General features: G+C 41.3%; 1 protein-coding gene across 1 annotated transcript in view; it reads right to left on the bottom strand.

The window, feature by feature from the left end:
• Nucleotides 1-10,509, bottom strand: part of LOC132893567 (uncharacterized) — a 58,580-nt gene extending 48,071 nt beyond the window's left edge. The window contains exons 1-4 of the mRNA XM_060932760.1: nucleotides 10,304-10,509; nucleotides 10,137-10,205; nucleotides 9,890-10,056; nucleotides 7,946-8,142 (exon numbers count right to left, since the gene is read on the bottom strand). Of these exons, the coding sequence (XP_060788743.1) occupies nucleotides 7,946-8,142; nucleotides 9,890-10,056; nucleotides 10,137-10,205; nucleotides 10,304-10,509 (639 nt within the window). The remainder of the gene's footprint in view (nucleotides 1-7,945; nucleotides 8,143-9,889; nucleotides 10,057-10,136; nucleotides 10,206-10,303) is intronic.
• Nucleotides 10,510-15,987: the final 5,478 nt, after the last annotated feature.

Genomic DNA, 15,987 nt, shown 5'->3' with positions numbered 1-15,987 from the left:
GTAATTGTACATGTGCAGTGTGTAGTGTGAGTTGTGTAGTTGTACCTGTACAGTGTGTCGTGTGAGTTGTGTAGCTGTACCTGTACAGTGTGTAGAGTGAGTTGTGTAGTTGTACCTGTACAGTGTGTCGTGTGAGTTGTGTAGTTGTACCTGTACAGTGTGTAGTGCGAGTTGTGTAGTTGTACCTGTACAGTGTGTCGTGTGAGTTGTGTAGTTGTACCTGTACAGTGTGTAGTGAGTTGTGTAGTTGTACCTGTACAGTGTGTAGTGTGAGTTGCGTAGTAGTACCTGTACAGTGTGTAGAGTGTGTAGTGTGAGTTGTGTAGTTGTACCTGTACAGTGTGTAGTGTAGTGTGAGTTGTGTAGTTGTACCTGTACAGTGTGTAATGTGAGTTGTGTAGTTGTACCTGTACAGTGTGTAGTGTGAGTTGTGTAGCTGTACCTCTACAGTGTGTAGTGTGAGTTGTGTAGTTGTACCTGTACAGTGTGTACAGTGTGTAGTGTGAGTTGTGTAGTTGTATTTGTACAGTGTGTAGTGTGAGTTGTGTAGTTGTACCTGTACAGTGTGTAGTGTGAGTTGTGTAGTTGTACCTGTACAGTGTGTAGTGTGAGCTGTGTAGCTGTACCTGTACAGTGTGTAGTGTGAGATGTGTAGCTGTACCTGTACAGTGTGTAGTGTGAGTTGTGTAGTTGTACCTGTACAGTGTGTCGTGTGAGTTGTGTAGTTGTACCTGTACAGTGTGTAGTGTGAGTTGTGTAGCTGTACCTGTACAGTGTGTAGTGTGAGTTGTGTAGTTGTACCTGTACAGAGTGTAGTGTGTGTTGTGTAGTTGTACCTGTACAGTATGTAGTGTGAGTTGTGTAGTTGTACCTGTACAGTGTGTAGTGTGAGTTGTGTAGTTGTACCTGTACAAGTGTGTAGTGTGAGTTGTATAATTGTACCTGTACAGTATGTAGAGTGTGTAGTGTGAGTTGTGTAGTTGTACCTGTACAGTGTGTAGTGTGAGTTGTGTAGCTGTACCTGTACAGTGTGTAGTGTGAGTTGTGTAGTTGTACCTGTACAGTGTGTCGTGTGAGTTGTGTAGCTGTACCTGTACAGTGTGTAGAGTGAGTTGTGTAGTTGTACCTGTACAGTGTGTCGTGTGAGTTGTGTAGTTGTACCTGTACAGTGTGTAGTGTGAGTTGTGTAGTTGTACCTGTACAGTGTGTAGTGTGAGTTGTGTAGCTGTACCTGTACAGTGTGTAGTGTGAGTTGTGTAGTTGTACCTGTACAGTGTGTCGTGTGAGTTGTGTAGCTGTACCTGTACAGTGTGTAGAGTGAGTTGTGTAGTTGTACCTGTACAGTGTGTAGTGCGAGTTGTGTAGTTGTACCTGTACAGTGTGTAGTGCGAGTTGTGTAGCTGTACCTGTACAGTGTGTAGTGTAGTGTGAGTTGTGTAGTTGTACCTGTACAGTGTGTCGTGTGAGTTGTGTAGTTGTACCTGTACAGTGTGTAGTGAGTTGTGTAGCTGTACCTGTACAGTGTGTAGTGTGAGATGTGTAGCTGTACCTGTACAGTGTGTAGTGTGAGTTGTGTAGTTGTACCTGTACAGTGTGTCGTGTGAGTTGTGTAGTTGTACCTGTACAGTGTGTAGTGTGAGTTGTGTAGTTGTACCTGTACAGTGTGTAGTGTGAGTTGTGTAGCTGTACCTGTACAGTGTGTAGTGTGAGTTGTACCTGTACAGTGTGTAGTGTGTGTTGTGTAGTTGTACCTGTACAGTATGTAGTGTGAGTTGTGTAGTTGTACCTGTACAGTGTGTAGTGTGAGTTGTGTAGTTGTACCTGTACAGTGTGTAGTGTGCGTTGTGTAGCTGTACCTGTACAGTGTGTAGTGTGAGTTGTGTAGTTGTACCTGTACAGTGTGTCGTGTGAGTTGTGTAGCTGTACCTGTACAGTGTGTAGAGTGAGTTGTGTAGTTGTACCTGTACAGTGTGTCGTGTGAGTTGTGTAGTTGTACCTGTACAGTGTGTAGTGTGAGTTGTGTAGTTGTACCTGTACAGTGTGTCGTGTGAGTTGTGTAGTTGTACCTGTACAGTGTGTAGTGTGAGTTGTGTAGTTGTACCTGTACAGTGTGTCGTGTGAGTTGTGTAGCTGTACCTGTACAGTGTGTAGAGTGAGTTGTGTAGTTGTACCTGTACAGTGTGTAGTGTGAGTTGTGTAGTTGTACCTGCACAGTGTGTAGTGTGAGTTGTATAGTTGTACCTGCACAGTATGTAGAGTGTGTAGTGTGAGTTGTGTAGTTGTACCTGTACAGTGTGTAGTGTGCGTTGTGTAGCTGTACCTGTACAGTGTGTAGTGTGAGTTGTGTAGTTGTACCTGTACAGTGTGTCGTGTGAGTTGTGTAGCTGTACCTGTACAGTGTGTAGAGTGAGTTGTGTAGTTGTACCTGTACAGTGTGTCGTGTGAGTTGTGTAGCTGTACCTGTACAGTGTGTAGTGTGAGTTGTGTAGCTGTACCTGTACAGTGTGTAGAGTGAGTTGTGTAGTTGTACCTGTACAGTGTGTAGTGCGAGTTGTGTAGTTGTACCTGTACAGTGTGTAGTGTGAGTTGTGTAGCTGTACCTCTACAGTGTGTAGTGTGAGTTGTGTAGTTGTACCTGTACAGTGTGTAGTGCGAGTTGTGTAGTTGTACCTGTACAGTGTGTCGTGTGAGTTGTGTAGTTGTACCTGTACAGTGTGTAGTGAGTTGTGTAGTTGTACCTGTACAGTGTGTAGTGTGAGTTGTGTAGTTGTACCTGTACAGTGTGTAGTGTAGTGTGAGTTGTGTAGTTGTACCTGTACAGTGTGTACAGTGTGTAGTGTGAGTTGTGTAGTTGTATTTGTACAGTGTGTAGTGTGAGTTGTGTAGTTGTACCTGTACAGTGTGTAGTGTGAGTTGTGTAGTTGTACCTGTACAGTGTGTAGTGTGAGTTGTGTAGCTGTACCTGTACAGTGTGTAGTGTGAGATGTGTAGCTGTACCTGTACAGTGTGTAGTGTGAGTTGTGTAGTTGTACCTGTACAGTGTGTCGTGTGAGTTGTGTAGTTGTACCTGTACAGTGTGTAGTGTGAGTTGTGTAGCTGTACCTGTACAGTGTGTAGTGTGAGTTGTGTAGTTGTACCTGTACAGTGTGTAGTGTGTGTTGTGTAGTTGTACCTGTACAGTATGTAGTGTGAGTTGTGTAGTTGTACCTGTACAGTGTGTAGTGTGAGTTGTGTAGTTGTACCTGTACAAGTGTGTAGTGTGAGTTGTATAATTGTACCTGTACAGTATGTAGAGTGTGTAGTGTGAGTTGTGTAGTTGTACCTGTACAGTGTGTAGTGTGAGTTGTGTAGCTGTACCTGTACAGTGTGTAGTGTGAGTTGTGTAGTTGTACCTGTACAGTGTGTCGTGTGAGTTGTGTAGCTGTACCTGTACAGTGTGTAGAGTGAGTTGTGTAGTTGTACCTGTACAGTGTGTCGTGTGAGTTGTGTAGTTGTACCTGTACAGTGTGTAGTGTGAGTTGTGTAGTTGTACCTGTACAGTGTGTAGTGTGAGTTGTGTAGCTGTACCTGTACAGTGTGTAGTGTGAGTTGTGTAGTTGTACCTGTACAGTGTGTCGTGTGAGTTGTGTAGCTGTACCTGTACAGTGTGTAGAGTGAGTTGTGTAGTTGTACCTGTACAGTGTGTAGTGCGAGTTGTGTAGTTGTACCTGTACAGTGTGTAGTGCGAGTTGTGTAGCTGTACCTGTACAGTGTGTAGTGTAGTGTGAGTTGTGTAGTTGTACCTGTACAGTGTGTCGTGTGAGTTGTGTAGTTGTACCTGTACAGTGTGTAGTGAGTTGTGTAGCTGTACCTGTACAGTGTGTAGTGTGAGATGTGTAGCTGTACCTGTACAGTGTGTAGTGTGAGTTGTGTAGTTGTACCTGTACAGTGTGTCGTGTGAGTTGTGTAGTTGTACCTGTACAGTGTGTAGTGTGAGTTGTGTAGTTGTACCTGTACAGTGTGTAGTGTGAGTTGTGTAGCTGTACCTGTACAGTGTGTAGTGTGAGTTGTGTAGTTGTACCTGTACAGTGTGTAGTGTGTGTTGTGTAGTTGTACCTGTACAGTATGTAGTGTGAGTTGTGTAGTTGTACCTGTACAGTGTGTAGTGTGAGTTGTGTAGTTGTACCTGTACAGTGTGTAGTGTGAGTTGTGTAGTTGTACCTGCACAGTGTGTTATGTGAGTTGTATAGTTGTACCTGCACAGTATGTAGAGTGTGTAGTGTGAGTTGTGTAGTTGTACCTGTACAGTGTGTAGTGTGAGTTGTGTAGCTGTACCTGTACAGTGTGTAGTGTGAGTTGTGTAGTTGTACCTGTACAGTGTGTCGTGTGAGTTGTGTAGCTGTACCTGTACAGTGTGTAGAGTGAGTTGTGTAGTTGTACCTGTACAGTGTGTCGTGTGAGTTGTGTAGTTGTACCTGTACAGTGTGTAGTGTGAGTTGTGTAGCTGTACCTGTACAGTGTGTAGTGTGAGTTGTGTAGTTGTACCTGTACAGTGTGTCGTGTGAGTTGTGTAGCTGTACCTGTACAGTGTGTAGAGTGAGTTGTGTAGTTGTACCTGTACAGTGTGTAGTGCGAGTTGTGTAGTTGTACCTGTACAGTGTGTAGTGTGAGTTGTGTAGCTGTACCTCTACAGTGTGTAGTGTGAGTTGTGTAGTTGTACCTGTACAGTGTGTCGTGTGAGTTGTGTAGTTGTACCTGTACAGTGTGTAGTGAGTTGTGTAGTTGTACCTGTACAGTGTGTAGTGTGAGTTGTGTAGTTGTACCTGTACAGTGTGTAGTGTAGTGTGAGTTGTGTAGTTGTACCTGTACAGTGTGTAGTGTGAGTTGTGTAGTTGTACCTGTACAGTGTGTAGTGTGAGTTGTGTAGCTGTACCTCTACAGTGTGTAGTGTGAGTTGTGTAGTTGTACCTGTACAGTGTGTACAGTGTGTAGTGTGAGTTGTGTAGTTGTACTTGTACAGTGTGTAGTGTGAGTTGTGTAGTTGTACCTGTACAGTGTGTAGTGAGTTGTGTAGTTGTACCTGTACAGTGTGTAGTGTGAGTTGTGTAGTTGTACCTGTACAGTGTGTAGTGTAGTGTGAGTTGTGTAGTTGTACCTGTACAGTGTGTAGTGTGAGTTGTGTAGTTGTACCTGTACAGTGTGTAGTGTGAGTTGTGTAGCTGTACCTCTACAGTGTGTAGTGTGAGTTGTGTAGTTGTACCTGGACAGTGTGTACAGTGTGTAGTGTGAGTTGTGTAGCTGTACCTGTACAGTGTGTAGTGTGAGTTGTGTAGTTGTACCTGTACAGTGTGTAGTGTGAGTTGTGTAGCTGTACCTCTACAGTGTGTAGTGTGAGTTGTGTAGTTGTACCTGTACAGTGTGTACAGTGTGTAGTGTGAGTTGTGTAGTTGTACTTGTACAGTGTGTAGTGTGAGTTGTGTAGTTGTACCTGTACAGTGTGTAGTGTGAATTGTGTAGTTGTACCTGTACAGTGTGTAGTGTGAATTGTGTAGCTGTACCTGTACAGTGTGTCGTGTGAGTTGTGTAGTTGTACCTGTACAGTGTGTAGTGTGAGTTGTGTAGTTGTACCTGTACAGTGTGTAGTGTGAGTTGTGTAGCTGTACCTGTACAGTGTGTAGTGTGAGTTGTGTAGTTGTACCTGTACAGTGTGTAGTGTGAGTTGTGTAGTTGTACCTGTACAGTGTGTCGTGTGAGTTGTGTAGTTGTACCTGTACAGTGTGTCGTGTGAGTTGTGTAGTTGTACCTGTACAGTGTGTCGTGTGAGTTGTGTAGTTGTACTTGTACAGTGTGTAGTGTGAGTTGTGTAGCTGTACCTGTACAGTGTGTAGTGTGAGTTGTGTAGCTGTACCTGTACAGTGTGTAGAGTGTGTAGTGTGAGTTGTGTAGTTGTACCTGTACAGTGTGTAGTGAGTTGTGTAGTTGTACCTGTACAGTGTGTAGTGTGAGTTGTGTAGTTGTACCTGTACAGTGTGTAGAGTGTGTAGTGTGAGTTGTGTAGTTGTACCTGTACAGTGTGTAGTGTAGTGTGAGTTGTGTAGTTGTACCTGTACAGTGTGTAGTGTGAGTTGTGTAGTTGTACCTGTACAGTGTGTAGTGTGAGTTGTGTAGCTGTACCTCTACAGTGTGTAGTGTGAGTTGTGTAGTTGTACCTGTACAGTGTGTACAGTGTGTAGTGTGAGTTGTGTAGTTGTACTTGTACAGTGTGTAGTGTGAGTTGTGTAGTTGTACCTGTACAGTGTGTAGTGTGAATTGTGTAGCTGTACCTGTACAGTGTGTAGAGTGTGTAGTGTGAGTTGTGTAGTTGTACCTGTACAGTGTGTAGTGTGAGTTGTGTAGTTGTACCTGTACAAGTGTGTAGTGTGAGTTGTGTAGTTGTACCTGTACAGTGTGTAGTGTGAGTTGTGTAGCTGTACCTGTACAGTGTGTAGTGTGAGTTGTGTAGTTGTACCTGTACAGTGTGTAGTGTGAGTTGTGTAGTTGTACCTGTACAGTGTGTAGTGTGAGTTGTGTAGTTGTACCTGTACAGTGTGTAGTGAGTTGTGTAGTTGTACCTGTACAGTGTATAGTGTGAGTTGTGTAGTTGTACCTGTACAGTGTGTCGTGTGAGTTGTGTAGTTGTACCTGTACAGTGTGTAGTGTGAGTTGTGTAGTTGTACCTGTACAGTGTGTCGTGTGAGTTGTGTAGTTGTACCTGTACAGTGTGTAGTGTGAGTTGTGTAGCTGTACCTGTACAGTGTGTAGTGTGAGTTGTGTAGCTGTACCTGTACAGTGTGTAGAGTGTGTAGTGTGAGTTGTGTAGTTGTACCTGTACAGTGTGTAGTGTAGTGTGAGTTGTGTAGTTGTACCTGTACAGTGTGTCATGTGAGTTGTGTAGTTGTACCTGTACAGTGTGTAGTGTGAGTTGTGTAGTTGTACCTGTACAGTGTGTAGTGTGAGTTGTGTAGTTGTACCTGTACAGTGTGTAGTGTGAGTTGTGTAGCTGTACCTGTACAGTGTGTAGTGTGAGTTGTGTAGCTGTACCTATACAGTGTGTAGCGTGTGTAGTGTGAGTTGTGTAGCTGTACCTGTACAGTGTGTAGTGTGAGTTGTGTAGTTGTACCTGTACAGTGTGTAGTGTGAGTTGTGTAGTTGTACCTGTACAGTGTGTAGTGTGAGTTGTGTAGCTGTACCTGTACAGTGTGTAGTGTGAGTTGTGTAGTTGTACCTGTACAGTGTGTAGAGTGTGTAGTGTGAGTTGTGTAGCTGTAGCTGTACCTGTACAGTGTGTAGAGTGTGTAGAGTGAGTTGTGTAGCTGTACCTGTACAGTGTGTAGAGTGTGTAGTGTGAGTTGTGTAGTTGTACCTGTACAGTGTGTAGTGTGAGTTGTGTAGTTGTACCTGTACAGTGTGTAGTGTGAGTTGTGTAGCTGTACCTGTACAGTGTGTAGTGTGAGTTGTGTAGCTGTACCTGTACAGTGTAAGTTGTGTAGCTGTACCTGTACAGTGTGTAGTGTGTGTAGTGTGAGTTGTGTAGCTGTACCTGTACAGTGTGTAGAGTGTGTAGTGTGAGTTGTGTAGTTGTACCTGTACAGTGTGTAGTGTGTGTAGTGTGAGTTGTGTAGTTGTACCTGTACAGTGTGTAGTGTGTGTAGTGTGAGTTGTGTAGTTGTACCTGTACAGTGTGTAGTGTGAGTTGTGTAGTTGTACCTGTACAGTGTGTAGTGTGTGTAGTGTGAGTTGTGTAGTTGTACCTGTACAGTGTGTAGAGTGTGTAGTGTGAGTTGTGTAGCTGTACCTGTACAGTGTGTAGTGTGTGTAGTGTGAGTTGTGTAGCTGTACCTGTACAGTGTGTAGTGTGTGTAGTGTGAGTTGTGTAGCTGTACCTGTACAGTGTGTAGAGTGTGTAGTGTGAGTTGTGTAGCTGTACCTGTACAGTGTGTAGAGTGTGTAGTGTGAGTTGTGTAGTTGTCGGAGAGCTGCAGCTCAGCAGGGAGATGAGTCGTATATAAACATGTCTCTGGTACTTTGGGTTTCCGTGAGCCAGAGACTCGAGGAGACGGGAGGCTGTGTTCTGCGTCTCCTCTGACTCCGACTTCACCAAACACTCTGCTACAACCTTCACACCTACACACACACACACACACACCAGATCTACAGAAGGAGTCACTACAGTGGTGCTTGAAAGTTTGTGAACCCTTTAGAATTTTCTATATTTCTGCATAAATATGACCTAAAACATCATCAGATTTTCACACAAGTCCTAAAAGTAGATAAAGAGAACCCAGTTAAACAAATGAGACAAAAATATTATACTTGGTCATTTATTTATTGAGGAAAATGACCCAGGATATTTACATATTTGTGAGTGGCAAAAGTATGTGAACCTTTGCTTTCAGTATCTGGTGTGACCCCCTTGTGCAGGAATAACTGCAACTAAACGTTTGCGGTAACTGTTGATCAGTCCTGCACACCGGCTTGGAGGAATTTTAGCCCGTTCCTCCGTACAGAACAGCTTCAACTCTGGGATGTTGGTGGGTTTCCTCACATGAACTGCTCGCTTCAGGTCCTTCCACAACATTTCCATTGGATTAAGGTCAGGACATTGACTTGGCCATTCCAAAACATTAACTTTATTCTTCTTTAACCTTTCTTTGGTAGAACAACTTGTGTGCTTAAGGTCGTTGTCTTGCTGCATGACCCACCTTCTCTTGAGATTCAGTTCATGGACAGATGTCCTGACATTTTCCTTTAGAATTCGCTGGTATAATTCAGAATTCATTGTTCCATCAATGATGGCAAGCCGTCCTGGCCCAGATGCAGCAAAACAGGCCCAAACCACAATACTACCACCACCATGTTTCACAGATGGGATAAGGTTCTTATGTTGAGATGCAGTGTTTTCCTTTCTCCAAACAGAATGCTTCTCATTTAAACCAAAAAGTTCTAATTTGGTCTAATCTTTCCACAAAACATTTTTCCAGTAGCCTTCTGGCTTGTCCACATGATCTTTAGCAAAGTGCAGACAAGCAGTAATGTTCTTTTTGGAGAGCAGTGGCTTTCTCCTTGCAACCCTGCCATGCACACCATTGTTGTTCAGTGTTCTCCTGATGGTGGACTCATGAACATTAACATTAGCCAGTGTGAGAGGGGCCTTCAGTTGCTTAGACGTTACCCTGGGGTCCTTTGTGACCTCGCCAACTATTACACGCCTTGCTCTTGGAGTGATCTTTGTTGGTCGACCACTCCTGGGGAGGGTAACAATGGTCTTGAATTTCCTCCATTTGTACACAATCTGTCTGACTGTGGACTGGTGGAGTCCAAACTCTTTAGAGATGGTTTTGTAACCTTTTCCAGCCTGATGAGCATCAACAACGCTTTTTCTGAGGTCCTCAGAAATCTCCTTTGTTCGTGCCATGATACACTTCCACAAACATGTGTTGTGAAGATCAGACTTTGATAGATCCCTGTTCTTTAAATAAAACTGGGTGCCCACTCACACCTGATTGTCATCCCATTGATTGAAAACACCTGACTCTAATTTCACCTTCAAATTAACTGCTAATCCTAGAGGTTCACATACTTTTGCCATTCACAGATATGTAATATTGGATCATTTTCCTTGATAAATAAATGACCAAGTAAGATATTTGTGTCTCATTTGTTTAACTGGGTTCTCTTTATCTACTTTTAGGACTTGTGTGAAAATCTGATGATGTTTTAGGTCATATTTATGCAGAAATATAGAAAATTCTAAAGGGTTCACAAACTTTCAAGCGCCACTGTACTTCATTTAATTCAATCTAATGAACCACCTAATAAGCCTAACGAAGGATAATTGTGTGTGTGTGTGTGTGTGTTTGTGTGTACGTACCATTGCTTTCACAGATGATCTCCTTGTACTTGCGGCCGGAGCTAGAGACGATGCAGAGCAAACACAGAGCTTCAGCTTTCTCCTCGTCTCTGCTCTGTGTCTGACTGATGATCTCTAGCAGCGTCATCACTCCTCCCACCTCCAGGAACTCCATCAGGTACCGCTGACTGAAAGCAACAAAGATCAGTGTTTGTGTGTGTGAGTGTGTGTGAGAGAGAGAGAGAGAGAGAGAGAGAGGAAGTGTTACTTGCTGGCAGCAGAGAGGAAGACTCCCAGTGCTCGGAGCTGAAGATGCAGACACGTGCCGAACATGTAACTGAAGAAGTAACGGTGAAGGAAACTTTTCTCAGTGCTGGAGAGAGAGAGAGAGAGAGAGAGAGAGGTGTGCGTGTGTGTGTGTGTTGTAGAGGATACGTGAGTCTCATCCAGGCAGTGATGCGGGTGAAGAACAGACTGGCAGCCTGAGCGAACTCCAGCTCCAGCTCAGGACTCGTCTTTCCTGTGTTTTCCTGCAGGAATTTCTGAAGCATTCGTGTGCGAGTGGATTTATTCCCCCGATCCCACTCACACAGGAATTTCAGCACTCGACTACAAGCAGCTTTTTCTCTACTGCTGGACATGTTCAGAGCTTCACTGAGGAGAGACACGTTTACACCACCTATATCATCAGGAGTGTAAAATATTTTTATTAACTGCATTAATATTAATATCTTAAAACTGCATTCAATAACTGGTGTGAGTTTGTGTCCTTGTGCACAATTCATCTGTATCTGATTATTAAAAAGACAAAAGTTCCAAATTTTTTTTCCTTTTATCTTACATTCAAAATGCAATGATGCTGTTTAAAGATCTTCTGATGTCTGACTACATCATCCTTACCTATACACACACACACACACACACACACACACACACACACACAGAGTGTATATACAGTGTGTATATATATATATATATATATATATATATATATATATATATATATATATATATATACAGTATATATACACTCAATGGCCACTTTAATAGGAACCTGTTCTTGGTTCTAAGACCTCTGTTCTCCTGTTCTTGGCTGCAGGAGTGGAACCCGATGTGTTCTTCTGTTTTCTGTTGCATGCTGAGATGCTTTTCTGCTCACCACGGTTGTAATGACTGATTGAGTTACTATATCCTTCCTGGCATAAAAGCTCAAACCAGTCTGTCCATTTCCCTCTGACCCTCTCTTATCAACAAGGCGTTTGTTTCCACCCACAGAACTGTCGCTCACTCACTCAGTGTTTTTTGTTTTCTGCACCATTCTGTGTAAACTCTAGAGACTGTTGTGTGTGAAAACCCCAGGAGATCAGCAGCTTCTGAAATACTCAAACCAGTCCATCTGGATCAAACCAACACCCATACCACAGTGAAAGAAAGTCACACTTTGAGATCACAATTTTTCCCGTTCTGATGTTTGAACATTGTGAACATTAACTGAAGCTCTTGATTTGTATCTGTGAGATTTGATGCATCGTGCTGCTGTGGAGGGATCGGCTGATTACAGAACTGCAGAAAACAGCAGGTGGATGGGTGTTCCTAATAAAGTGGCCGGTGTGTGTACCAAAATGACATATGCATGTGAGATTTTGTTCAAGAAAAATATGTATTATTATTATTATTATTATTATGATTATTATTATTATTATCAGCTCAGACATGCTTCCTCGAACGTGTATTGTCTTTACAGAATAAAACAACCAGCCAGCTAATTAAATGCAAGATTTATGACACATAGTCATACATTTTAAATATAAATAATAGCTAGAATATAATTTTACACAGACTGAAGTCATTTTATTCCAACCTTACAGTCAGGGCAGGTAGATCTCTCAGCTAGCAAAGTGATCGATTTATTTATTTATATTCTGTGGAATAAAAACAAGAAATAGAATTATTTTAGTTTCTGCATTCGAACGTCAAACTTAAAATAGAGGAAAGTTTCAAATAAAAGAAATAATAATAATAAAAAAAAAACCCCTGTAATTCTTTACTCAGGCTGTGCTCAGATTCACGAGGATGTTTCATGTTGCTAAGCAACAACGTTAGAAGTTTGCACCTATGGTGTCCACGGTAGGACAAAAATGTCAGTATAACGTGCGTTTATTCATTTAATCTTAATTCAAAGTTTGGGAGTTGTAGTTTTATATATATATATATATATATATATATATATATATATATATATATATATATATACTAGTGCATCTCAAAAAATTAGAATATTGTGAAAAAGTTCAATATTTTCCATCAGGGGCGGCACGGTGGTGTAGTGGTTAGCGCTGTCGCCTCACAGCAAGAAGGTCCGGGTTCGAGCCCCGTGGCCGGCGAGGGCCTTTCTGTGCGGAGTTTGCATGTTCTCCCCGTGTCCGCGTGGGTTTCCTCCGGGTGCTCTGGTTTCCCCCACAGTCCAAAGACATGCAGGTTAGGTTAACTGGTGACTCTAAATTGAGCGTAGGTGTGAATGTGAGTGTGAATGGTTGTCTGTGTCTATGTGTCAGCCCTGTGATGACCTGGCGACTTGTCCAGGGTGAACCCCGCCTTTCGCCCGTAGTCAGCTGGGATAGGCTCCAGCTCGCCTGCGACCCTGTAGAACAGGATAAAGCGGCTAGAGATAATGAGATGAGATGAGATTTTCCATCAGTTATTTAAGAAAGTGAAAATGTTATATATTATAGACTCATTACACATAAACTAAAATGTTTCAAGCATTTTTCTATTTTAATTTTAATCAGTATGGCATACAGTACAAAAACATAAAAAAACCCATCTCAAAATATTAGAATATTTCATTTCGAGTTTGAGTAAAACAGTATGAACACAGTGTATCTCTCGGTCTAGTTCAGTACATACAACCACAATCATGGGGAAGACTGCTGACTTGACTGTTATCCAGAAGATGATCACTGATGCCCTCCACAAGGAGGGTAAGCCACAAAAGGTCATTGCTGAAAAGGGTGGCTGGAAAAGGTGCACAAGCAACAGGGATGGCTGCAGTCTTGAGAGGATTGTCAAGAAAAGTTGATTCAAGAACTTGGGAGAGCTTCACAAGGAGTGGACTGAGGCTGGTGTCAGTGTATCAAGACCCATCACGAACAGACATCTTCAAGAAAGGGGATACAACTTTCGCATTCCTAATATCAAGCTACTCCTGAGCCAGAGACAATGTCAGAAGTGTCTTATCTGGGCTAAGGAGAGAAAGAAATGGACTGTTGCTCAGTGGTCCAAAGTCCTCTTTTCAGATGAAAGTACATTTTGCATTTAATTTGGAAATCATGGTTCTAGAGTCTGGAGGAAGAGTGGAGAGGCACAGAATCCAAGGTGTTTGAAGCCCAGTGTGAACACTGTAAAAAAAAATTGTTGTTTTAACTTAAAAAAGTTAGTGCAAGGGCTGCCTTAAAATTTTGAGTTCACTGGAATTCACATAGTAAGTTAAATTGTTGTGAACTTACTATATTAATTTCAGTGAACTCAAAATTTTAAGGCAGCCCTTAAGGCAACCCTTGCACTAACTTTTTAAGTTAAAACAACAAATCATTTTTTACAGTGAAGTTTCCACAGTCTGTGATGATTTGGGGTGCCATGTCATCTGCTGGTGTTGGTCCACTGTATTTTATCAAGTCCGAAGTCAACACAGCCATCTACCAGGAGATTTTAGAGCACTTCATGCTTCCATCTGCTGACGAGCTTTTTGGAGATGCTGATTTCCTTTTCCAGCAGGACTTAGCACCTACCCACAGTGCCAAAACTACTACCAAATGGTTTGCTGACCATGATATTACTGTGTTTGACTGGCCAGCCAACTTGCCTGACCTGAACCCCATAGAGAATCTATGGGGTATTGTCAAGAGGAAGATGAGAAACACCCGACCCAAAAATACAGATATGCTGCAGGCCACTATCAAAGCAACCTGGGCTTCAATAACACCTCAGCAGTGCCACAGACTGATCACCTCCATGCCACACCGCACTGATACAGTAATTCATGTTAAAGGAGCCCCAAACAAGTACTGAGTGTATAAATGAAGATACTTTTCAGAAGTTGGACGTTTCTGTATTGTAAATCCTTTTTTTTTGATTGATCTTAGGGAATATTCTAATAATTTGAGATACTGGATTTCTGATTTTCATGAGCTATAAGCCATAATCATCAAAATTAAAACAAAAAAGGCTTTAAATATTTCACTTTACATGTAATGAATATAGAATATATGAAAGTTTACCTTTTTGAATTAAATTATGAAAAAAAGAACTTTTTCATGGTATTCTAATTTTTTGAGATGCACTAGTATATCTCATCTCATCTCATTATCTCTAGCCGCTTCATCCTTCTACAGGGTCGCAGGCAAGCTGGAGCCTATCCCAGCCGACCACGGGCGAAAGGCGGGGTACACCCTGGACAAGTTGCCAGGTCATCACAGGGCTGACAGCACTAGTGTATATATATATATATATATATATATATATATATATATATATATATATATATATATATATATATATATATATAAGAATAGGGTAATCCTAATCCTTAGACCCAAGAGTGCTCAAACTAGGAGCAATAATACAACAAAATAAAGAGAGAAAATAGAGTATTTTCTCTCTTTATTTTATATATATATATATATATATATATATATATATATATATATATATATATATATATATATATCTCACTGTATCTTGTTTTGTTTAACAATCCTCAGATGCACCAGAAATAGTTTAAAACTAACAAAATCCTTACTTTAAATTAATGATTTAAAGTAATTAATGGTTTAAAGCACTGCGTATAATTAACGGCATTAGAGAATAATAAATTCAGAATAATCATGAATTTTCAACAAGCGAATCACAGGATCTGCTGTTTGTCTTGTGTTCATTTGGGTGAAAAAACGGCTCTTTTGAATTGCGAGTCGGTTCAAGAGCCGACACATCGCTCGGAGGAGCTAATTCGCGTCTATGCTAAGCTACCAGCCTGAGTAGCAACGTGTGTTTAGCCCAGAGTTCAGTTTGTTTAAACCTGATGATAAATCAGCACATTTCACTTTTCAACCCTGCATACTGTTTAACATTACACATTCACTAGTGTAAAAGCTCAATTAGACATTATAAACTTATGAATAAAATTAGCTAGCTAGCTAAGTGCAGTACTGTGCTATAGTTAGCCAGCCAGCTAATATCAGCATAAAATATTTGATATTGCATACTTGAAGTTAAATATAACTAACCAATGTTGTATTACAGCATTAAGTATTATATATTTTTAATTAAAACCAGTAGCAAAGTCTATTTTGTAAAAAGTCCAAGCAAACTAGTTTGCTAGCAGGCCTTAAACCAGTAGACGTGTTTGCTAGTTTGCTAGCCATTCTAATCTAGAACCTTCCATTTGTTCTTGCTGAAGTGTTCCTCAGTGTTTGAGTAGGATCAAGAACACTTTTCAAGATCACAGTTATCACTAATTTTGTGCTTTAATATCAGGATATGATGTCAAGTGTATACAGCTATGGTAACGATCCCTGTTATAACAAGTGAAAAAACAATCAATATTTCCAACTCTGTTTCTTCTGGAATGCTATTTTATCAATTAATGAAAGTCCACACAGGTGTCTGTGTATCATTGTATACACACATTTATTCAGATAAACAGTCAAGTCACATTTATTTTAAATTCGATAAACTAAATGAGGTCTACTCTGTAGCACGTCTAGTTCTACACAATTCTAGCACATCATTAATGTTATAACCCAACTATATTTCTGTATCCTGTTTATTTACACAAACTAGAATAAAATGTTAATCTAATAACTGCAGCCATCGTTATATGGTCATATGTTTCGGACTGTGGTTTCACATTAATAATGTAAATAAACTTTAAAATGTGAAGTATTAGCATGACAGCTAGTAGTATGGCTTAGTGTGTCATATTTGTATGTCAAGTTTATTTCAGTTCCACGTTGATTGTTTCTCTCATAAAAAGAATGAGAATAAATTTGTGTTGCTCAAAGGCTGGAAAGAAAGGCTTCTGTGTCCGTTCCCAAGAGGACAAGATGGATGTTTTCATTCTC

The sequence above is a fragment of the Neoarius graeffei genome, chromosome 10 (genome assembly GCF_027579695.1).
Source record: "Neoarius graeffei isolate fNeoGra1 chromosome 10, fNeoGra1.pri, whole genome shotgun sequence".
In the NCBI taxonomy this organism is placed as follows: domain Eukaryota; kingdom Metazoa; phylum Chordata; class Actinopteri; order Siluriformes; family Ariidae; genus Neoarius; species Neoarius graeffei.
This window is presented reverse-complemented; position numbering and strand designations above follow the sequence as displayed.